Source organism: Pelobates fuscus, chromosome 11 (genome assembly GCF_036172605.1).
Source record: "Pelobates fuscus isolate aPelFus1 chromosome 11, aPelFus1.pri, whole genome shotgun sequence".
NCBI lineage: Eukaryota > Metazoa > Chordata > Amphibia > Anura > Pelobatidae > Pelobates > Pelobates fuscus.
Genome location: NC_086327.1, coordinates 40,188,047 through 40,212,607, shown reverse-complemented (window position 1 = coordinate 40,212,607; position 24,561 = coordinate 40,188,047). Strand labels below are relative to the sequence as shown.

The 24,561-nt window shown below is 38.7% G+C and overlaps 1 protein-coding gene across 2 annotated transcripts; it reads right to left on the bottom strand.

The window, feature by feature from the left end:
- Positions 1–210: 210 nt before the first annotated feature.
- Positions 211–23,461, bottom strand: LENG8 (leukocyte receptor cluster member 8). Of its 2 annotated transcripts, XM_063436442.1 has the most exons (16): positions 23,199–23,461; positions 22,241–22,367; positions 18,083–18,236; positions 17,474–17,575; positions 16,703–16,816; positions 15,050–15,305; positions 14,160–14,346; positions 13,864–14,049; positions 9,287–9,538; positions 9,057–9,179; positions 5,576–5,864; positions 5,289–5,390; positions 5,139–5,207; positions 4,193–4,322; positions 3,900–4,107; positions 211–1,878 (listed from the first exon to the last, which is right to left on the bottom strand). In XM_063436442.1, exons 2-16 carry the CDS (start codon positions 22,264–22,266, stop codon positions 1,716–1,718), a joined length of 2,361 nt encoding a protein of 786 aa, XP_063292512.1. In that variant the 5' UTR covers positions 22,267–22,367; positions 23,199–23,461; the 3' UTR covers positions 211–1,715. The 2 variants fall into 2 exon arrangements, with proteins under 2 accessions (XP_063292512.1, XP_063292511.1); XM_063436441.1 differs by lacking the exon at positions 211–1,878 and having other exon boundaries at positions 2,332–4,107.
- Between the last annotated feature and the right edge of the window lie 1,100 nt (positions 23,462–24,561).

Genomic DNA, 24,561 nt, shown 5'->3' with positions numbered 1-24,561 from the left:
ATGTGATCGCAAGGATCCTGTGCTCACATGTCGCAGGAGGGCCAAATCTGCTCTCAGGTAGTCCCCAGGATTGTGCCCACCGACGGTGACCGGGTAAGTCAACAAGACAGCGGTGATGATCTATTCCAATATGTGGCTTTAAGGACCGACCCCTTAAGGCCGGCATATAACGCACGCCATCCTTAAGGGGTTAATTAAAACAAAACACCATTGTCTGCAACTCAATTTATTGAAAGGAGAAAATGAAAACAATCTGCAAATGAAGAGCAGCTATCGGTTGCTCATGATTGCACATTGTCAAAACAGTAACATCTTCCAAGCTGGGAGAAGAGGGGAGGCTCAGAAAATGAAAGTGCTGTATAAGAGAAAGGTGGAGATGGAAAATACAGATAATTCTGACAGGTGAAGGAAAAAAGGTATTAAAATATGTGGACAAACTTAATATTTACCTGCAAAAACAGGGGGAGCAAAGTATAATTTTGCTCTTAAAGAAGGATAAGGAAAAGGAGGGGAAAAAAAAAAAAATTTAAAACAAAGGGAGGTGGGGACAGGAGGAAAAGAATATGAATATATTAAACAAATTGAAACGGATCTTCTCACTGGTGGCAAGGATCCAGCAGCAAATGGTTCCAGGTCATTTTTGGCAGGTGCCGTGATGTTCTTGAACTCATGTGAACGCCAATCTTCTTTTGAAGACTTGTTGGATGATAAAAGTTCTTTAAAAGTGTAAGTCTCTTATTCCACCAAGAAGCGTTGCATATGAAGCTTGTTTTCTCCCAATGTTTGAGTTGGCTTTTATTTTTGAGTGTTGCCTTCTCTCCACAGCTACATGTGTATACTTCTGTGCAGCAGATGGACAGAGGCTTGTACAGACGAGGTAAAGAGAGAAGAAACTGAGACATTGTTAGTTTCTATTATTAACAGGACCATATAAACATTTACAATTTACAAAAAAAAAAAAAGTAAAATTAAACTTACAAAAAATAAAAATCTTTTGTTTACATCAAAAGTAATCTTTGATAACAAATATACATTTAAAGCACAAAAAAAAAAACTGAAACCTTATTTACAGGAAGCCTACTGAAATGTTTGAAATTTAGTGATAGATGCAGTCATCTTTCTAGTTTCTTTGTTGTGCTTAAATAAAATTGCTCATTCCCTCAAGAAAACGTCTTTGCATGTTTCATCTACAGTAACCTGTCAGCTCTTCCTGTCCTGTGTATGTAACTCCCAATGAGGCAGTGTGATGTAAATTTTACAGAACTACATTCTGGAAACAAAAACACTGTATACTTAACACTTTTAGAGCACAACTCCATTAAGTTTACAAAACTTTAACATTGGAGCCAAATACTGTTTCAGATCATACTTGAACTTTTCTTTAAAACCATGGGTATGATGCCAATTGATAGAAATTACTGGATGAAAATACTATATATAAATATATGTACACAAAATATCTCTTGCCAACAAAACAATCATTCAAGACTGTGATGCTTCTATAAAGATTTGTTCTTTGCCATTTTAGTTCACCAAAAATGATTTTGGGATGCATAGATGTGGTCATTCTGTCCTCTGATCCAGAGGCAAGTAATAAAAAAAAAAAATGACCATTTTATGTAAAAATGCAAGAACCTGAACAATCTTTCACACTTGGTGTGAACAATTAAATGTGTTGAACACATTAATGTATATATATATATATAGGGACCAATTTAGAAGTTTGACAAGACTGCTAAGCTCTGCTTGCAGTCAATCTTGCTGACGTCGCTCCCTGCATACACCAAAGATAAAGAAGCCAGGAAACTCTGGCACTCTTCCTCACTCTCGAAGGCCAATTCTGACTGAACGTAGGAAACTGGCAGCACCGGCCGAAAACTAAAGATTTAAAACAAAACAAAAAAGCAGTGGAGGAAAAAGGAGTAAAAGAGAGGTTAGAACAATCATAATTGTGACAAAATAACCTGAAATAATGTTTTCATTACGCACAAATTATACCCACCTTCTGAAAATACATAAAGCTAGAGCTTTATCAAAGCATGAATATTTGTAAACTATTTCTTGTTTGCTATAATGTATTATTGTATAATTCCAAAGGAAATTAACATATGATATGTTTGGCAGGACAGTGGCTATTTTTTGTTGACCTTTGCTCTTAATAAGGAGCTGAACAATAAGTTGGGCTACCTTATGTTTTCTCTCCATATTTATTTTCTTACACAACCACACCCATAAAAACTAAAAACGCACCCATCCATATACTTCTGAATAACTTTATCATGAATTTAATTTGATAAAGTTTCCCCAACACGCCATGTCTTTTTTTCCCTGTTACAATGCCGTGTGGCGTTCTCCCTGTTTCAATAAATGTGCCTATAGAGCATTGGAATGTCTGGACCCTCTTTCTTCCACTGCTACTTAAAACTGTGCTGGTCTGGTGCTGGCCCTGGTAAAGCATCCATGAGATTTGTGTGCAGTTCCTTTTCGTTTTTTCCCTGTGATATACAGTAGACCTATAAGATTCTACAGACATGCATTAAACTGATGCACAGTAGAGTTCCTGGCAAATGTACAGGACGTTCCTGGCTTTTGTTTTATTTTATCTCATGCCATCCACTTAAAAAAAAAAAAGAAAAAGAAAAAAGCCCAAAACAAAAACCCCACAACGCTGCAACCAACTAGGTGTCAAAAGAAAATATACTTACACAGACCAGCATATTACCATCTACATACAAGAATAAGTTTAAAGTGACATTCATATATGTGGATACAAGATTCCACTTCAAGCAGGTACACAACTAATTTAAATACTGTGCTGGTGAAATCGCCAGCAATTTATAGATAAAAAGATACTTACCTTAAGCTTGCAATTGTCTACAATGGATGCAAACAATTGTGAGTGCAACCATTCACAGATGCAATGTTTAATTTTCATTACTATTGAATGCAAGTTCAATTAGATGTTCGAATAATCATGTATACATCTGCCTAGGTTTTGGGCTTAATATCTCCATTGGCATTTATAGCCTTGACTAGATTTCTTGTGTCAAAAACCCCACCCCTCTCTCCTCACATGGGCACATAACTAGTCTTCTCAGAAGTATAGCATTTATATAAATGGCAATAATAATAATAAGAGAAGATTCTCATGGGATAAATAGGTTACCTTTCCATAAGTGATGTAGATTACAACTAGGATGTGATCATCCATATATAAATACCTTATATAAGTAAAAAATTGACCAATACAGGGGTAGTTAGTAGGCTTAACACAATAGAGTGCAATCAAATTATTATTCAAGACTTATTTTTCAAAAAAAGTTGGCCATTTTCACCATATCTTTAAGATTTAAAACCTCCAATTTGTATTCATACCAGTGTATCATTGTGCATTTGTATAACTAATAGCTATTCAGCAACACTATTAGTAACCCCTTTGTGAAATAGTCATTTTGCTTGATAATCATGTTTTTGGCCCTTCTAAGTTGTTTTTTTTGCACAATACACGTTAGAATCAACCACTGTTAGATTTACTTACCCTCACTTCTATGGAGAAAATTAAAAAAAAAATAGTTCCCTGTTTTACCATGAACATTTAAACTGCACTAATATTTGCACTCCCCTAAAGATTATTTGAAAAGTGTGTTTTCACTACTTCATTAGAATGCATCTTTGAAATAAAGTTGAAGTTATTATTTAAAATGGGGCCTACACAAAAAGTATATACGGCAGCGCATGCATCATGCTTCTGTCCTTTGTTTATAGGTCCTGTAAAAAACATTTTAGTAATAAAATAGCACGCACATACATTTTCTGTGAATGTTAAGGCCCAGCGTGCTATAGAAAAACTAAAAAGAGAGACCTTGATTTGGGTAACTAAAACGTTGGCTTTCACATACGTTTTAATCATCGCCTTAAGGGCAGCCTTCCGCTCCCTGTCTGCAAACTTGTCGATGAGATACCCCGACATTCGTGGCGATTCACGGTAAAGCTTGAAAAAACGATGATAATTTGAAAGTGCCCACGCATTCAGAAGGCCAAGTGCATGTGCAACACAAGGGTCAGTCTTCAAGTCTTTGGTCAGATGCGCCAGTTCGGTTGTTAAATCTGAAGACAGAATTAAATAAAATGTAAAAACTACAGTTTAAATAATAAATGTAGGCTAGCATTACTATATGATTAACAGCCTTACCACCAGAGTTTTGGGTGAAGATATAATACAAGACACGATATGCAGTAAACTCTCCGACGTTCCCAGAAGTATTTTCCACATATAAGGATTTCAGTTGAGCTTGACACTGGTTGAATTCCTCATGATCACCCTGATATTAGACAGTACAGATAATATTTTAGTTACTGCTTTATTTGTTTAGATTTAATTAAGCAAGCAATCAAAATATCAGCACAAAGGTTTTTCAGAACAAACTGGGATGCATTAATATAGGATGGGATGCTCTGCTAACCCCCTCTCAAGTTTACCCACGTGCAAAGTGCTGTTGAAGCAACCCTGCAAGCAGTTTGTTTTTACCAAGGAAAATTTTGTAATCTCCAGAAGCAGAATATAGAACATGAGAACAAAAATCTGGATTTTTCTGCCAAATATACGACTATTTGGAGGTATATTAGCATAATTGCTCTATTTAACATTTACCTTTCTTGTACACATCTTTTACCAAGAACAACCATAGTAAAAAGGAGATATACCTAGGACCACACAACCAATGAGTTACAAGTTACCTTAAACATATCTTTCTCCTATTATTTCCTCTTCTCTTCCTTTCAGAATTTGTCCTTTTCTTAATTTCTGATCTACTGCTCTTCAAAAAATTGTTTGGCAATTGTGACCAAAAAAGTGGAGCTTATTGCAAACTCCACTTACTTTGTTAAGCTAACAAAAGGGTGATGCTTGCCTTAAACTCCGCCTTTTGTCAAGATTGCCAAGTGTAGCTAAATTTGTCTTGTTTTAAAGAGAAATATTTCAATATATAAGAAAAGAACAGATTTCGAAATAGGATATAAGTAAACAATAGAAGACAGACAAGTTTGAGATGACAGACATTTTTTAGTTCTCTTGCCCATCTATAACACCCATAAGGAAATTCAAACCAGCATGACATGAATATGTAACAGAATCCTACCTTTTCAAGTGCTATACGTGCATGTGTTTCATAAACTTCCACCGTAAATTCTGTTCTAATTCCCTGAACCTGTGAAAGATATTGATGTTAAAAACACTATGTAAATGCCAGCATTTAATCTTCACCTTTCATTTTCACTGGAACACATACCGTTAAATCTTGACGTATTGATTTCATCTGTTCACAAGCAAAAGCATAATCCTGCTTTTCCTGAAAATGTCCTTTCACCATTGTCAGAGATTTTCTTAATACCTGAAAATGTGGCACAATTAACATTTTACTAATCAATTCTGAGAAGAAGCAATTTCATGGCCTTCCTTTAATTTACTAATTTTCCAAAACATTTAGTTACGTATTATAAGGACAAGTAAAAGGAAAGCTTTATTTATTTATTTTTTAAAACTGATTTTGTAAGAGAAGTAAATAAAGATTCTTACAGGTACTGGTCGCACAGTTGATGGGTCAGGTGCACCAGTTAGACGTAAATAATGTTTGGTTATGTCCTGACAGGAACCAACAATTTTCAGCTCATTCCAATCAAAGCCATCAGATCCTCCAGCATCCAAATTGTTTATCTGCAGCACAAGAGGTTCGATTCGCAACTTCTTGGTACCATGGCCATGCTGAAAACGAGCAGCTCTTTTTTCCCTTTTAAATTCCTTTTCAGGGTCTTCAAAATCCATAGTATTTTTTTTCCGGTTTTTCTTATTGAAGCTTTGATCATTCCTGAAAAGGATATTTGTATAATTTGAGAACAGAGATACTTGATGATCTTTGGCTATACTAAGAATATTAAATCAACACTCTAAAATAAACTGGTTTGGCATACTTTACAAAGTAATGCCGACAAGTTTATAAAAAATAAATAAAATAAAAAAAGTGAAAAAAAAAAATCACTTTCAGGTTGTGGTATCAATGAGGATTTTTTTCAGTCTCCCATAATAGCATTTTAGGCAATGATCAAAGGACCAGACGTTTATTGGGAAGGGGGTTTACTTCAAAGACAAGTCACCTTAAAAATATAAAAAAATTCAGCAAGTACTGAAATATTTTTTTTAATTAAGTATGTGCATAAAATTATAAATCGCTATCCCTACCATTAGTATTTGACAGGATCGTTCAGCCAAATACACGCATCGGTCGGACAGTGTTTGAAAACCGACAGTTAGTCTATGTGGTCTTTCCGGTTTCACTTTATGCAGTGTATCAGGGAAGATAAAAAAAAAAAAAAACTATTTCCTTTCTATTTGATAATATTTGAAAGGATTAATATATTAAAAATATTTTCGCAATGTCAGTTACTACCGAATATATTAACATTTTATAATGGTAAGTAGCATTAGCTTCATATCCATTTTCAGGGATTGATTTTATAATCAGTAATTAACAAAGTAGTGGTATTCTCCTTGACCAAGATAATTCTGGGGTAGGGGAAATCAAAAATGTAATCTTTCCCAGTTACATGGTATGAGATCAGGCGTAATTATGAGCGCACTATTTAAAAAAAAACTTGTATACATTCATTTTTGCAGATAGGCGCTCTCTCGAGCGAGTTTGGCTGTTCATATTCCTCGCATTAAAGAAACACTAATGATTTATTTTCATTAAATTGATTGTGGTGATTGGAGTACCCTGGGACTGTCTCTCCATCCAGTGTTAAACCATTTTTGAGAGGTTTAATGCTAAATGTGAGTCCTGACTTCCCAAAGCCCCATCCAACTGAAGGTGTGGTTAAGGCTGATAGCACACTTCCTTCTAGCCATAATTCATACCTGAAATGGGCACTGTGATAGGCTGATGAGGTCAGCTGACACTCAGCCAGTTACAGCCACCCATTGCTGCTCAGGCTAATGCTTCATTAGCCTGAGCAGGTGGAGGAGGGATGAGCTGCTGAGAACTCTTTATATAGCATTAAAAACAGTTTATCACTAAATGGAAGAATGGTACTAGGGGACCCCAGGCACTGTAGACACTTCAGTGAGATAAAACAGTTACAGTTCCCACAGTGTCCTTTTAAGGGGGTGTCTGTGAGCATGGTATGTTCTGTAACAGGGGGTCTGTGTTTATTTTGCATTCTTATCCATTAGTCTGATTCAGACAGCTACCCTATCCACTTTTATGATTCCGCCTGGCCCATCCCTTAATAACTAGCACAATAATTGGCACGTGTGGCTGTAAATCAGTCATCCTCCTTTGATTAGGTATTGTCCATAGCCAGCATGTAGGCTATTTAAAGCCCACATTGTACGACTCATCCTCCCTGAAAAGCCATCGGTAGCTAAAACACAAATTCGGGTCCATTGAGATAGTTTAATCATTTGTTTAGGCAGTCTTATTTACACAACTGAAATTAAACCAGTTTATTGAGAATTCCTGAACAACCAAAGCTGTAGTGCAGAGTATAGAACTATTTCCATAAATTTCTTCTAAAGGCCTCAATTTAAATGCTGGTAAAGCTTTCCAAATGATTTAATATTTCTGAGTAAACTTTTAAAATGATTATGAAAATTTTGAAAAATGTATCAAAAAATATTAATTTTAATAGAATGTGCGCTTATTTGACCAGGACCTCCCTCAACTCTTCACTTGTTGTCCTATCCTCTTTTAGAATTAAGGTCCTGCAGCATACATTGATGCTACATCAATAAAAAAAAAAAAAATAAAAAAAAAAAAATGCACTGACCCCAAATATATATATTTATACATACATATATTTAAATACATATGTATAAATGTTATATTTACTCAGAGGCATCGCTTTTCTAAACTAAGTGGATTTATGACCCTTTATTCATAACTAAAATTTTCCATTCTCCCAATTAATTTTGTAACCTGCCACTGCCTAAAGTTTCACAGCATATTCAAGATAAGGCCTCACCATTGATTCACAAAGTCAATTATATTTTTGCCTCAAAAATGAATGCCCCTTGTTGAAGCCACCTTACTGGTCTTAACTAGTAATTGTCAGACATTGTTGCCTAGTTTGAGATCTATACCCATTCCTAAATCCTTCTCATGTGCTTTGCCTTACTAACATTCAGGATGTAAGTTACTTGTGCATTCCTCAACCCCAATTGCATAACTTTGTATTTAACTACATTACATATTAACTGCCATTTCAGTGTTTTTGTGTTACTTACTTAGGGCTAATAATAGAGAAAGGACATATTGCTAGTGTATTCCTTCGACTAATGTATTCAGTCAGATTAGCATAAAGATGTGTTCTTGAAGGTATTATTGGGATAGTAATTATTCGGGTGTGACGTGTGTAACATTTGGGGTTTTATAAAAATATATTTTGTCTCCTACTAGAGTGTTTGCTGAAAAAAAAAAAAAAAAAGACCTGTTTTCAAGTTGGAGATGGTATACCGTTGAATAAGCGATCATAGTTATGGGCACTTGTATAAAAGGCCTTTGAAATGGGATACTCCTTACTCATAAAGCACTTCAGGGTGCCGAGGTGCTTTACAGTTGTGGAGTGGTCCTTTAAATTAACTTTAATCACACACAGGAGGCAGTTGCAGGCAATTAAAAATAGAGGGAAATAAGTTCTAATGTAAACACACTGCAATAAAGAAATATTTATTTCTACAGGGAGAGTGTCGGGATGCTATGAAAACACTGGTACGAGAGGAGTTGCTAGGGCTGCCTAAATGGTAGAAAATTGAGCAGGAGGTTGCAGGGGCATGATCTATCCACCAAAATCCCTTCATTAAGCTATAGTTGTTTTGGTGCTTCAAAAAGGGCCCCTTAAATTATGCATACATGGTTTTTTATTAAAGGGTTAATTGCTGTGTGTACCATAGAGAACCAGAATTGACATGGTTTTGGTATTAAAGGGTTAATTGCTTTGTGTACCTTAGAGAACCAGTATTGACAAAGCCCATTTTTTGTGAAATATCAGTCCACATCACGTACCTTTTACCCCTCTGCGACTTTCCTCGACCACGATCCATGTGACCACCCCGACCACGCACTTTTTGAAAATTTTTCCGGCCTCGAATTTCATTACTGGATACAGAGCTTTCAGAGTCTGAATCACTGTGGTCAAACAAATTAATAGAATACATTTTAGAAGCAACACAAATCCAAGTGGAGATTGTGCATCAAAAAAAGAATAGTACATGTAAAAATGTCTTGTTTCTAACCTGCGGCGGTGTCGTCTGTGAGGAGTGTGTGGAGGAGACCTTGATCTGGACCGGGACCCTGCACTTGATGAGCTGGATTCTTTCATGAAGACATTACGATTCCCAAACTTTGTAGGGAAACTACTAAATCGGCCCCGTAGGTTCCCTCCACCTCTTGCAGACTGTGTGACGGTAATGGTGCTGCCATGGGGTGATTGGAGAAAAGAAGGTTCCCACCGCTTCTTTTTTGGGCTCTCTTTTACACTATCCTTCCTAAATTTAATAAAATTCAAAGATTGACCATAAAAACACAAATTGATTTTGCAATAAATAAACAAGGTTAAAGATACAGTCCATGTACCAATATTACTTCAATGCATTTTAAAGGAAAGATGAGAGGCTGAACTTGAACGCCTGTCTCTTTTCAGCCTGTGTAACATTTTAATTAATATTAGACAATCTAAATGGGACACTCCAGGCACCAGTACAATTTTAATGCATTTTATAGATTTTGACCTCAATATGCTGTATTTTAAGTGTGACTTATGATGCAGCATTATTTCACATTATGTGCAAAACCTATAAAAAAATATTAATGAGGCCAAAATCCATCAAATGCATTAAAGTTGTACTGGTGTCTCGAGTCCCTTTTTTAGTAATATTAGATCATCTAAATGTTTGCAGACTGAAAAGAGAGACAAGCATCCATCAAGTTCAGCCTTAAAGGATCACTATAGTGTCAGGAAAACTAAGCGGTTTTCCTGACACTATAGTGCCCTGAGGGTGCCCCCACCCTCAGGGTCCCCCTCTCGTTGGGCTGGAGGGGTTTTAGCTCACCTTATTCCAGCGCCAGGGCTTGCTGGTGACCTCTCCTCCCCTGCCGCACCAGCTCACTCTGCCGACGTCAGCGGAGCCGAAGGCGCATGCGCAGCAAGTGCCATGTGCGCATTCAAGCTGTCAATAGGAAAGCATTTTTCAATGCTTTCCTATGGACGCTCTGCGTGATGGAGGCATAATATGGAAGACAGCCACTAGAGGCTGGTTTAACCCTGCAATGTAAACATAGCAGTTTCTATGAAACTGCCAAGTTTGCTTCTGCAGGGTTAATACCTGAGGGGATATATACAAAAGGAGGATACAGCTGTAGATCTACAAAAAATAAAATAAGACAATAGTGCAACACTGTATGATAAAGTATAACCTGAGGGACCTGGCACCCAGACCACTTCATTGAGCTGAAGTGGTCTGGGTGACTATAGTAGCCCTTTAAATCGCTCCTTTTGATCCATTTTAAGGAAAGTTAAAGGGAAACTATAGTAACCAAAACATTTTTAGCTTAATGAATCAGTTTTGGTGTATAGATAATGTCTCTGAAGTTTCAAAGCTCAATTGTTTGCAATCTAGGAGTTAAATCACTTTTGTTTCTGTTTATGAAGCCCTAGTCACATCTCCCCAGGCTGTGACTGACAACTTGCACGAAAATAAAATGGTTTAATTTTCAATCAGATGTAACGCAATTTAAAAGTTTTCATCTCTGGCTCTGTAAATTGAACTTTAATTACATACAATAGGCTCCTGTAGTGCCCATCAAGCCATTAACAGAGCAGAAGATAGGAAATTCTAAATTAAACAGATTTAGTAATAAAGGAAGTGTAAAGATTAGATAACTCTTTACAGGAAGAATTTAGAAAGGATACTTAATGCAAAATGCAGGGAAATGTAACTAGAACAACATAAAGAAAGTGATGTAACCCCTAAATGGCAGATAATTGAGCAATTAGACTGCAGAGGAGTGATCTAAACACCAAAACTGCTTCATTAAGCTAACGTTGCTTTGGGGACTATAGCGTCCCTTAATATACTATTCTATATTATAGTACACATTGTTTAGTTAATTTTGCAAGATAACAGAAACAAACTTACAGGGTCATTCATTAACCCTGAAGTCTAGCAAATTAGAACAGCAATATTGAGGATAAAATAGATAAGTTGTTACTATAGACAACTAGGAGTTAGTCCTGATCAGCTATTTCAGTCTCAACTTTGCTATTCAGATTTGCGACAACTCAGTATTTAGTTAATTACCCTGAAAACAATCAGTTGGCTTTACAAAGGCCACAGTGCTGAGTATACAACATACTGCTACTGAACATTTTTTTTAAACAAAATAAAGCAGGTCCAGAAGAAAACAACGAAAAAAATAATAAATAGAAAGTGAAAAAAGCAAATAACACTGGTAGTTTAATATATAACACTAAGAATGTGTTCCATCATTGGAACACACTTCTCTCTGCAACTGTTTAACAAATGGCAAAGTCATCAGTTTTGAAGACTTTTGTCCAAGTCAATGCTTCTATGCTCTATGAGAAGCATTAACACAGTGTTCTGTATGAGGTGTGTTATGACGTGGAAAGTGAAGTTACCGTATATACTCGAGTATAAGCCGACCCGAATATAAGCCGAGGACCCTAATTTTACCCCCAAAAACTGGGAAAACTTATTGACTCGAGTATAAGACTAGGGTGGGAAATGCAGCAGCTACTGGTAAATTTCTAAATAAAATTAGATCCTAAAAAAATTATATTAATTGAATATTTATTTACAGTGTGTGTGTGTGTGTGTGAGTGCAGTGTGTGTGTGTGTGTGTGTGTGTGTGAGTGCAGTGTGTGTGTGTGTGTGTGTGTGTGTGAGTGCAGTGTGTGTGTGTGTGTGTGTGTGTGAGTGCAGTGTGTGTGTGTGTGTGTGTGCAGTGTGTGTGTGTATGAGTGCAGTGTGTGTGTGTATGAGTGCAGTGTGTGTGTGTATGAGTGCAGTGTGTGTGTGTATGAGTGCAGTGTGTGTGTGTATGAGTGCAGTGTGTGTGTGTATGAGTGCAGTGTGTGTGTGTATGAGTGCAGTGTGTGTGTGTATGAGTGCAGTGTGTGTGTGTATGAGTGCAGTGTGTGTGTATGAGTGCAGTGTGTGTGTATGAGTGCGCAGTGTGTGAGCGCAGTGTGTGTGTGTGCAGTGTGTGTGTGTGCAGTGTGTGTGTGTGAGTGAGTGCAGTGTGTGTGTGCAGTGTGTGCAGTGTGTGTGTGTGTGTGCAGTGTGTGTGTGAGTGCAGTGTGTGTGTGTGAGTGCAGTGTGTGTGTGTGAGTGCAGTGTGTGAGTGCAGTGTGTGTGTGTGAGTGCAGTGTGTGTGTGTGAGTGCAGTGTGTGTGTGTGAGTGTGTGAGTGCAGTGTGTGTGTGTGAGTGCAGTGTGTGTGTGAGTGCAGTGTGTGTGTGTGTGTGAGTGCAGTGTGTGTGTGTGTGTGTGAGTGCAGTGTGTGTGTGTGTGAGTGCAGTGTGTGTGTGTGTGAGTGCAGTGTGTGTATGAATGCAGTGTGTGTGAGTGCAGTGTGTGTGAGTGCAGTGTGTGTGAGTGCAGTGTGTGTGAGTGCAGTGTGTGTATGAATGCAGTGTGTGTATGAATGCAGTGTGTGTATGAATGCAGTGTGTGTGTGTGTGTGATTGTATGAGTGCAGTGTGTGTGTGTATGAGTGCAGTGTGTTGCAGAGCCTTGGTGGGGGGTAGGCATTTTTATTATTTTTTTTAATTATTATAATGGTAATATTTTTTTTTTAGATTAATTTTTTTATTATTTTTATTTATTTTATTATTTGTTATTTATTATTATTTTTAAAATATATTTAAAATATTATTTTTAAAATATCATTTTTTATTTTATTATTATATTTTTTTCGTCCCCCCTCCCTGCTTGATACATGGCAGGGAGGGGGGCTCCTTTCCTGGTGGTCCAGTGTCATTGGTAGTTCAGTGGGGGGAGAGGGGGGCTGTCAGAGCTGTAACTTACCTTCACAGCAGCTCCTGTCAGCTCCCTTCTCCTCCGCGCCGTCCATTCAGCTCTTCTGTCAGCTCACAGTGTAAGTCTCGCGAGAGACTTACACTGGGAGCTGACCGAGGTGCTGAACGGACGGCGCGGAGGAGAAGGGAGCTGAGAGGAGCTGCTGTGAAGGTAAGTTACAGCTCTGACAGCCCCCCTCTCCCCCCTGTCTGTATTATGGCAATGCAAATTGCCATAATACAGACTCTGACTCGAGTATAAGCCGAGTTGGGGTTTTTCAGCACAAAAAATGTGCTGAAAAACTCGGCTTATACTCGAGTATATACGGTAATTGAAAATGGAAGGCTTAAATTATGAAGGTTCATTTATGGCAGTCTGTGTGTTATCCACTACCGGCACAATATAGACAAATATGTTTATCTAAAAGTGCAATGTTTTACACTAACAAGAAGGGTAGCAACTATGCACCAAAACCACTTCATTAGGATGCAAGAGTGAGAGGCTCCTGACTGGTGAAAACCTTTTGTGCTTTGCACTGCCTGAAATATAGAAGCAGGAACTTTGAAAATTTTGAACCCTGCTTATTGAAGATTTGTATTTGCCTTAGGGAGTACAAATTCAACCCTGGTAAGTGTGTCAAGGACCATCCAGCCTTGCATTGATGAGTAATTTTTAAGGCATGGCTAGTGATACAGAATTTTTTTTTTAGTTCTGTCCTAAGGATTAAAAGTATGGGTCACTTCAGGCTTGAAGTGTCCTCTTTTAAGCGCATACCCTGGAAGAGGTTCTCTGCTCCAGTCGATGGTATAGGCTGATCCATCTTGTAGCCGGGCTTGCAAGACTTCTTTAAGCAGCTTCTCAGTTCTGTCCTTATCTTCTTCTGTCTCACATGCCGTGAAACAGCGCTGGACATAGTCCTTCATTGCTGGAGGCCAATCTTCTGGCTTTGCAGTAGGATTGCTGGGAAGATATTTTTTTTTTTTAAATTGTTACAGAACAAAATAGAAAACACACTTTTCCAAAATAAACACATTGCCAAAGAACAAACAGAATCAAAAATGTAACATTACCTGTTATCACGGCCCTTTTCAGTTTGCTGAAGATGTGGTTGCTGCAGGTGCTGTAGTTGATTATGCATATGTTTCTGCTGTTGCTGCCCAGAATTACCATGGTGCTCACCAGGTTCAAAATTCTGATTGGCCATTACAAGAGGACGTTTCTGAATATTAAACTTCAGTCCTCCAGAACCAGGGGCCTCTAAAAGGTGAAAAAAATATAAGTATTTTAATTGAGTTTCAACCCCCCTAATCAGTCTGAACAGTGGGCCAGGACTGAAATCTACACTGGTCTTGGCAAAAGACAACTTGTGGCTACCTTCTTAAAAGAGCTACTATTTTAATACCTGCCTTTATAAAGGTCCAACAAAAGTAAGCCAATGAAAAGATGAATGAATGGCAGAGCTAATTAAGAAAGTGCAATTTTACAAAAGAAGTAGGCACAATTTTGTATGGCATTTAAAGTATTTTGGTTTTTTATTAATCCAAACAGTAAACTAATTTCCCCTAAATTCACCAGATGAGATTTATTTAGTGGTAGTCAGTTATAATTTTGATACGCTTAAATATCTTTATTTAAAAAAGAAAAATTAATTTAATAAAATAAAAGCACTACCACTTTTAAACCAAGATCTGCATCAAGAAATGCTAACTGTACAATCCCACAACTAAAAAAAACTCAATGAGAGCACTTTAGAGTTTTCATGACAGAAGAACAATAATTTGTTGCACTATTCAAGTGTTGTATGTAATCTGAAGCAGATCTTTTCACTCACACATTTGGGAGATAAGTTCTATAAAATACAATAGGTTTTGAAAAGGCCACTTTTTCTGTTTAGGTTATAGGAACAAAAAAAATAATTGATTAATGAACAGTTTAGGCTCAAATGAAAAAGACAACTCACGCTTCATTCGATTATACAGTTGCTGGCCCTTATTCTGTTTGGAAGCATCATTATAGGAATGCTGATTATAACTATTGGAATTTGATACTGGATGCTGTTGAGTAGGATGCCCGTTTGATGATCCTCCTTGAGGACAAGACTGTGTCATACTATGATTGACAAGTTGATGATGTGAAGCAGATTGGTTATTAGATGTAGAAACCTGTGGTTGAACAGTAGAATAAGACATGCTATCTTCTAGACCAGGTACAGGAGGCTGAAAACAAAAAGCAAAACAATGTTATGACCTACGGAATAGTTATTACCTTATGTTCCAGATATAAAGAATGCTAAAGCATACAATCTGAAAAACCTGATTTTAAAAAGAACACAAAACATTTTTTACTAAGATATGTTAGCACATGCCTTGGGCAAATAATGAGAGGCCTTCAAGGACTAATTTAGTTATGCCAAAAGGGCTTGCAGAGAATGTGTATATCAAAAATGGACACCTGTGATTCAGCAGAACCGATTACACCCTTGCACTGAGCCAATCCCTGCTTGGTAAGAACTGGGCTCACAGCACACCGAAACATGGACTTATAATTAGGAGGTTAGATTACCCCTATGCCTGGGGACCAAAACTCAACACAAATCAAAGGACTGCAGTAAGCTGCATTGGTTAGGTTATCTGAATGATCTGATTCATAAGATATTCAAATTTGAGTATAAAAAAAAATAAAAAAAATAAAGGTTTAAAATAAAGTTATGTGAATACTGATAATGTGCACTGCTAGAATCCGATGTCCGGGAACACACATTTAACTATAGCTAATGAAAATGAAAACTACAATGTTTCCTACATAAAATATATATATTCATGAAATTCAGCTACAGAAAACATTGAAAGTAATTCTCGATGGAAATAAAATCATTTAAAATTGTTTAAAGGAACACTATAGTCACCTAAATTACTTTAGCTAAATAAAGCAGTTTTAGTGTATAGCTCATTCCCCTGCAATTTCACTGCTCAATTCACTGTCATTTAGGAGTTAAATCACTTTGTTTCTGTTTATGCAGCCCTAGGCCACACCTCCCCTTGCTATGATTGACAGAGCCTGCATGGGAAAAAAAATCTGGTTTCACTTTCAAACAGATGTAATTTACCTTAAACAATTGTATCTCAATCTCTAAATTGAACTTTAATCACATGCAGGAGGCTCTTGCAGGGTCTAGCAAGCTATTAACATAGCAGGGGATAAGAAAATCTTAATTAAACAGAACTTGCAATAAAGAAAGCCTAAATAGGGCTCTCTTTACAGGAAGTGTTTATGGAAGGCTGTGCAAGTCACATGCAGGGAGGCGTGACTAGGGTTCATAAACAAATGGATTTAACTCCTAAATGGCAGAGGATTGAGCAGTGAGGCTGCAGGGGCATGTTCTATACACCAACACTGCTTCATTAAGCTAAAGTTGTTCAGGTGACTATAGTGTCCCTTTAAGCTGAAGATAAGTTTCCAAATACTACCAAACCACCCAAGAGAGAGAAAAAAAAGCTAAGTTTCTATATTATAACTGACCTGTGCAAGTTTAATTTTTCTACAATTTGCTCACAAATACATTTAGTACATTTTTAATAAAACTTTATATGGCACAGAATTTGCTAGTGTGTACCTGGTTAGGATTCCCCTGATGCTGGACCACTGTTTGAGGCTGCTGTGAGGCAGTCACTTGATAAGCACCTGGCATGCTGTATTGCCCCGTGGTGGGGTACCCCCCATACATATTCTGAAAAACAGAGCAATACATAAAAGACTTCAATAAACACAGGTAGAACGTAGTTCTCAGTTTTATCATACAGAACTACATGTCAAGCATACAGCCGGTATTAAACAGTATGCTCTCCGTTTTTTAAATTCTAAGTGGTGGTATATTAATCTTATTTGTCTAAATACCATTGAAATTTAAAGTCATTCAATTGTAGTAAATCCAATATTTAAAAAAAAAAAAATATATAAAAAAAAAAATAACATGCAAGGAATGCTGTTGTGCACAAAGTCATTCATTATTAGGATTACTGACTAAACCATTAGTTGACCGATAATTGCAAATTTCAGGCAAGAACAGCTGAACTGGAAATACAAGTGTTTACTTGATAAATAGTCAATTGTGATGAACTAAAAGCATTTAAAAAAAAATTATAATTTGAAATTGGACACAAAGGATATCCAAGCTTTCAAATCACAATTCACTGCTTATTGAATAAACTACAATTAAAAATGAATGATCCATGCACCATAACACCAATATAACACTATCTTGGTTATGGTGCCAGTTGTCACTAATGGATTTAACATGAAACAGGAACATTTACTCAGATAGGTAAAAACCTAACTGCATATTTCATAGGTTTGGAACTTTGGACAATAGAAGCGAGATACATACCATGGGGTAAGAATAGTAGTTGTATGGATACGTATAATTATACTGTGAATACCATTGATAATATTGATGCTGCATTGCAGCGTCTCCTTGCTGTGCTGCATACTAGTGAAAAGAAAACCAATGTAAGTGAAACATTGCATGTTCAAACAATACATTACACAGTGTTATAGTTACCCATTGCATCTAACTAATGTCATGGTCTGCCGGGATCTTCAATAGACCACCATTCTGTGCCGTTGTACAACATTACACCAGAGGGTCAGGTAAGGGGGAGAAGCCCCCACAGATACACTTTAATAGCAGGGAATAGTGCAAGAAATTGCTTTACTGTCTAGAGATTGTCAGTTCTCTGAAATGTTACATATGTACTTATTGCCCTTTCATAATTAGTTTATTAAGCAAATTATCCTAAAGTCTGCCTGTGAGCAAGTAAACATGGTGAGAGCTGTAAGAACTCACTTTGCATGAACCTAGTTGAAGCTGAGCAAATATAGGATATTTTTTTTCAAAGCAAGATTTATTTCCTGACGGATTGCTCACGGATATGTAGGCTATAAAGTTTGAACTGGAAATGTAGATTATAGTTCTGGTGAATGAATACATTCTCACCTGGGTGCTTGCTTGATCATTGGCTGCTCCTTTAGTAGTTGCAGAATTAGAGTTATCTTTCTGAATAGTTGCTAAAGCTTGGCGTGCCTTTTCCCATTCAGGATTTTCATGCATTGGTGTTTCCATACCACTGCTTGCATTGTACTGCTGGATCCTATGTGAAATAAATTAGCATTATATTTAATGAAAAGATCAAAGCACATCAGAAAAAAAAACAAAAAAAACACAAACACCCGATTTGCAACTTCTGTAACACACATTGATTTTTTTCACCCCTCCTGTGTGGTGGTGGGGATAGATAGATAGATAGAGAGATCTATTTATCACATACTCTGCACTCCTACTGATAGAAGAAAAAAAAAATACCTGGTGCTCAGCAACTAGAAATACACCATAGAAAACCAGCACTCTAGGGTTCCATAAAGATTCTACTTTCAACAGGTTGTCCTGATGAAATTTCATTTTTGAACTGAAACATTGACTTGATTTGATTTTCCTAAAGTAAAGTAGAATCTTTATCAAATCTAGAGTGCTGGCATTTTAACACACAGTTTGGGAGGTCCTACAATCCAGTGTCCTAAAACAGTTGTGCCCAGTGCTTAACCACACAAAAATTAGTTATATTCCAAAAGTCAGTACTCAAGGACTTATCAGTTGGTTTTAGTTTCCAAAATAGTCGACCTTTCAATTCGGGATCCGAACCTTCCTGTCCCCCACTGCAGACATCCACCCCCACTGCAGTCATCTACTACCATGATGTCAGGATGGCTGGCCACTATTTGCTTGTCTAGCTGAATCTGAAAGTCCCAAAAGGATCTTAGCTCCATTATTCTCAACTACCCTTTGTTGCATCTCCCATCTGGATATAGGCAGATCAAGCCCATATTCTGTGTGAATATTTAGGTAAACAACCCCAGGTGGTTGTGTCACTTAGAGTGTGTGTTGATGGCTTGGGTCTTGTTCTTGACATTGAGCTGAGACTTCAGGACGTGACTCTCTGGAGGTACTTGAATGTAGCCATCATGCTTGCCTCTTCCTCATGGTTGCCATGTGTGTGATACCCCAAGGTGCTTGTAGCCGTTCTATACATCTTCTATTTTACCTTCTGGTACTGGAACTCCTTTCCTGATCGTCTTCCCTCTTTTTGCTATCATTCACTCACACTTAGTATCATGTTTTGGAGCGGACCAACCTATAAGCTACTTGTTGTTGGATATCTCCCACTGTGATGGTGACTGGTTCCTGTTCTGAGAGCATGAGTATTCTGCTTTCAGGTCTAGAAGCCACTGGGCTTTGGTGATTTGTTATATTTCTTTCTCCCATGTCCCATGTGTTACAATACTGTTCAGTCTCTGCTCTGGGTTGGTATGTGGTTACAATGCAGCTGTGCACACACCTGGGATGGTTTTTTGATAAAGAGGGTATTTATGTATTTTCTTGGCATCTGCATCTCTGCTGTATCTGCTCAGTCTGACAGCTTAGTTGTTTCCAGTGCCTCTGGAGTGTGAAGTTGATCCAGCTTACCAACTTCTTACATGTTTCCTTTATGTAAGCTTACAGTCTTAGGCTCTAAAAGCAAGCAGACATGGTTTCTCTTTCAGCCTGATCTTGTAGTCAAGCATCTGGAGGATGTATATAGGAGCTTGATGGTCTATGTAACGTTACTGGTTGGCACTGTGGACAGAGCTTTCCCAGTGATGTTTGGAAATCTTGCCCGGTGGTCAAGGACAAGGCTTTTCTACGATCATCTTTCTTATACAGGAATTTCTTCCTTCTCATGACTCATGTATAATGTCTTGTGTCGTCCATCTTATTCTAGCTGTGATAATAGCTTCCTCTTGACAATGGTCAAAAGTTGTGTAAATAACTGTTTTGGTGTTCGGGTTGATGAAGGTTTATTCAGCCATAGTTACCATTATGATGTTGAATATTATTCACTTCACCTGTCAGTTTTAAAGGGACTCTATAATGCCAGGAAAACAAAGCAGTTTTTCTGACACTGTAGAATCCTACAGTGACCCCCCCCCCCCCCCCCCTCCCTCGCAGCTGAAGGGGTTAAAACCCCTTCAGTCACTTACCTGAATCCAGCGCTGATGTCCCTCGGCGCTGGGTCAGGCTCTGCCAATGCTCCTCACCCACCGACATCAGCCAGCGGGGGAGACCTAATTTGCATGTGCGACAATGGCTGTGCTCGCATTAGTATCTCCCCATAGGAAAAACATTATTCAATGCTTTCCTATAGCGTGAGGACGTCCAGCGTCAGATAACGGACCAAAAGGTCCGTTTGGATTCCGGAAGTCCCTCTAGTGGCTGTCTGGTAGCCGCCACTAGAGGAGTAGTTAACTCTCAGAGGTAATTATTGCAGTTTCTCAAAAACTGCAATAATTACCATTGTAGGATTAAGGAACATGGGACATTGCAACCAGACCCCTTCAATAAGCTGAAGTGGTATGTGTGCCTACCGTATCCCTATAGTGTCAGAAAAACAAAGTGGTTTTCCTGACACTATAGTGCCCTGAGAGTGCCCCCACCCCGTGGCGCTGAAGGGGTTAAAACGCCTTCAGCAGCTTACCTTATTCCAGCGCCGGGCCCCCTCAGCGCTGGTGACCTCTCCTCCCCTGTCCGCGGAGCCAAATGCGCATGCGCGGCAAGTGCCATAGGAAAGCATTTCTTAATGCTTTCCTATGGAGGCGCTGCGCGATGTAGGCATAATATGCCTCCAGCGTCGCAAATGCGCCTCTAGTGGCTGTCCGGAAGACAGCCACTAGAGGCTGGCTTAACCCCAAATGTAAACATAGCAGTTTCTCTGAAACTGCTATGTTTACAGCTGCAGGGTTAAAACCTGAGGGACCTGGCACCCAGACCACTTAATTGAGCTGAAGTGGTCTGGGTGACTATAGTGTCCCTTTAAATACAGTTTCATTGGGTTTGTTGTTGTAGTACCAGTCAAGCAGGTCTGTGTTCTCTTACTTCCTTGTCCAGAAATGGTTTGTTTAAGTAGCCCACGTGTCAGATTGCACTGGTTCCCTAGAATCTGACACGGACCATGTTAATCTGTGCGACGTCTGAGCCAGCATGACTCTTGTTACACTCATATTAGAGAGGTGGGCTGGGTATACATATCATTGTCTTGCCCTGGGACACTTACTGCTAAGGTGTTCTGACTGGGATTCAAACCTGTGGTTCCCAGTTCTAATGCCATTGTAAAAATATAATCAGTTATTCACTTCACCTGTCAGTGGTTTTAAATGCGACTGATCATAGCATTTATATACCTACACACACACACACACTTTCATGGCATTATGTTGTAGTCTACACCAACTACCATATCAATGAAACTTTTACTGTCAGCACTATTATTATTTGCATTTATAGATCTCTAGTAGTTATGATGCCAGGAGTGTCCTGGCGCCCATCCAGGGTAAGCAGTCAAACCACTTTCATACAGTCTGGCAACTTACCCCAGCCTACAGGAGAGCCAGAAGCTCCTGCATGGAGCATCCTTTCGCTACCCACAACTCATAAGTGCTGTGTAGGGCCAGTTAATTGGCAAAAAGTTCAGCATAGTGCAGGAGCATCCACCTCTGCTAGAGGAAGTAAAGGATACTCAGTGGACCACATGTAAGTTAGCAAGCCATTTGCAAACTGTTCGACTACTTACTATGGAGGACGCCAGGGCACTCCAGGCACCATAACCAAAAACAGCGAGATGTGGTAGTTATGGTGCTTGAAGTGTTCCTTTAACCAACATTGGTTCTTTAAGTGAGTTAGGCTATGCAAAAGCTTATGACCTCTACAGTGTTACAAAGCAGTTTCACTTATCATAAGTGATATTTGAAATCTATGCTGGGGATAAATCACTTATCTCACTAAAACTTCTACTGTGCAAGTGTTTATGGGATAAACGTTTTACCCTGGTATGGGGGTGACCATCTTCAAGTAGACCCAGGTCAAGCAGAGAGGATATTTGCATCTGAGCATCCTTTTTAGATTTTCTTTGTAACACATTCAAAAACAGATGTGAAGCATATAATGCTCCACGATGTAGCAATTTAATCCATTACATCTGAATTGAGTATGAGAGTTAGAGAGGTTTACTATTTGCATTTTATTTATTTTTTAGAGAGAGCGGAAAATGAAAAAAAAATAACTTACCACTCTGGATTCAGCTGTTCTCCCATGTTGGTTGCTCTTGGTCCTCTTAGGGACCTGTGACTTTGGTATTGATGTCTGAAGGAGAGCCCTGGCAGGAACTTGGGATCTAGATATGTATGTCTCAGCCCTATTAATGTAACAATAAAGCATATAAAACTATTATACATTGATATACAGTTTTCATTCTGTTTTAGAGGGTTACTCCAAGCACCATGACCACTTCAATGATTTAAAGTAATCGTGGCGCCTGTATGTGCAGTGTTTCAATAAGGTAGTTTTGGTGTTTAAAGTCTGGCCTTACATAACATTCCAAAGCAATTTAAGAGTATTCATGTTACAAAAAGTTCATCTATATAAAAACAAAATTTTAGTTTCACCAAAATCTGATAAGGGACTGCATTGCTTTGAATCATAGGCGCTAAACATCCCTTGTCCAATATTTACTAACTCTTGCAGTTTTGTACTACGCTTGCTAGGGCGGCTCGTCTGGGCTTCAAAACAAACAAAAAAAATTACAAAAAATAAATAAAAAAAATCACATTTTCCTCCAGGCTTAAGTCCTTTAATAGATTTCTGTCAACATATATCTCAACACAGAGTCATGGTAATCACGGTGGGTTCCAATTCCCTGACCTCTTTTGTGTTACATTTCATTTTAATAGTGCATTTTAACATTGTGTAAGTTTAACATAATATTTGTATCCCATTGTAACAATGGGATATTTGTTGGCCCAGGACATACTGGAAAACGAAGAATTTTAAGGGATCTTTTCTGGTCAAATAATTTTTTTATGAATAAATAAATAATGGGTGGAATTGCTGGCGTACAACTCCCACTTCCCTCTGCCAGCCACAGGGCCTCAGAGAATGGGAGGGATTTGAAGTACAGGAGTGTGTACCTCGGGGCTGTATTCACTATATTGATATATGTGGATGTGTGTGTGGGCCTTCATATTACCTCAGCAGTCTGTCCTCACACGAACGAGATGGCCGCCTCCTCGCAGTGAAAGGCCTGGGGCCTACAGCCGCTGTGGAAGACTCTCTCTCCCCGAGTCCAGCGGGTCATTGGGGACCCGGAGACCCCACTCAGCTCCAACCGGACCGTCACCGGACACCCTCGCCGACTCAGAGCCTGGTTTCAACGATACCGCTCGGTGCCACAAACCGGACACGGGCAATGGTTTCACTACACAAAATGGCGGCCGGAAACAAAACGTCCATTTGACGTGTGTGTGTTTTTTTTTTTTTTTCGTGGACTCCGCCTTCAGCTACTACGTCACTAGGATAGGCACGCCCAGCCCAGCCCAGCCCAAGCCAGCGAGCGTTCTCGCTTCTTCTGGTGTTTTGATTGACTAGACTCAGAGCGTTTCGATTTATTTAACTGCAGCGCCATCTAGGTGGAGATTAAGGTGTACTGCAACAATAAAAAACTGTCTAAAACTAGTTATTAACCCCTTAAGGACCAAACTTCTGGAATAAAAGGGAATCATGACATGTCACACATGTCATGTGTCCTTAAGGGGTTAAAGTAGGCTACACTTATTAAGGCCCAGTCATATTGTAGTCATTCTAGTCTGTAAAGACCCCTGCCATAGAATGTATATGCTTGTTGGGCAGCAGTAGCTGCTACAACTTGGGGGGGAGGGAGGGACAGAAATGGCAATAATTAACCTCCATCCTCCCCATATTAATAGACAAGTTTTAACAAAACATTGTATCCTGGCAATGAAGGGGCTCCATCAATTACATTGCTCCCAAGAGCCCTTATTTAGGAGGCGCAGGGAACACGGCTGAAATCCATACCAAATGCTGCAAATCAGGAACATGATTTTTTAAAAAAAAACAGAAATTAAAAAACCCTTGGTAAAGGGTTGAATAAGACTATGTTTTTTTCAAAATTGTTTTAGGCTAAAACTGGGGGTCGTCTTATACACGGAATGTCACAGCATGGCTTTAAAAATAAACAAAAAAAAAATTGTGTGTGGGGCCTGAGAGCCAATCAAGCTAATGGCATGTGGCTGAAGCTCCTTCAAAAATCTAATTATTAAGCCAAATACTTACGGTACTCAGCGCAATTTGGGCACAAAACGTGGCTTCTCGCTGACAGAACACGCAGCTGACTGTTGGGTTTGCTTCTGCCAAGTTCCTGCGGGCATAGTCTGTGTTGTACACCTCTGCGACCTGCTGACATACTTGAAGCAGAGGAGCCGCTTCTCCGTAAATTTGATCGGTTGCGTGCGCGGGTCTGGGAGATCTTGCACAACCGCATGCTTCCTCGCATTAGGTGAGGCCTTCCCCGGGCCTCTGCTGGCAGAGGGCAT

Excerpts from the sequence above, each read along its gene's own strand:
- LENG8 (XM_063436441.1), bottom strand. The coding sequence starts at position 22,266 with ATGGGAGAACAGCTGAATCCAGAGTG. Across the intron at positions 16,817-17,473 it reads ACTACTATTCTTACCCCATG|AATATGTATGGGGGGTACCC; the intron begins GTATGTATCTCG and ends TCTGTTTTTCAG. Across the intron at positions 9,539-13,863 it reads AGCAGAGAACCTCTTCCAGG|GAAGGATAGTGTAAAAGAGA; the intron begins GTATGCGCTTAA and ends TATTAAATTTAG.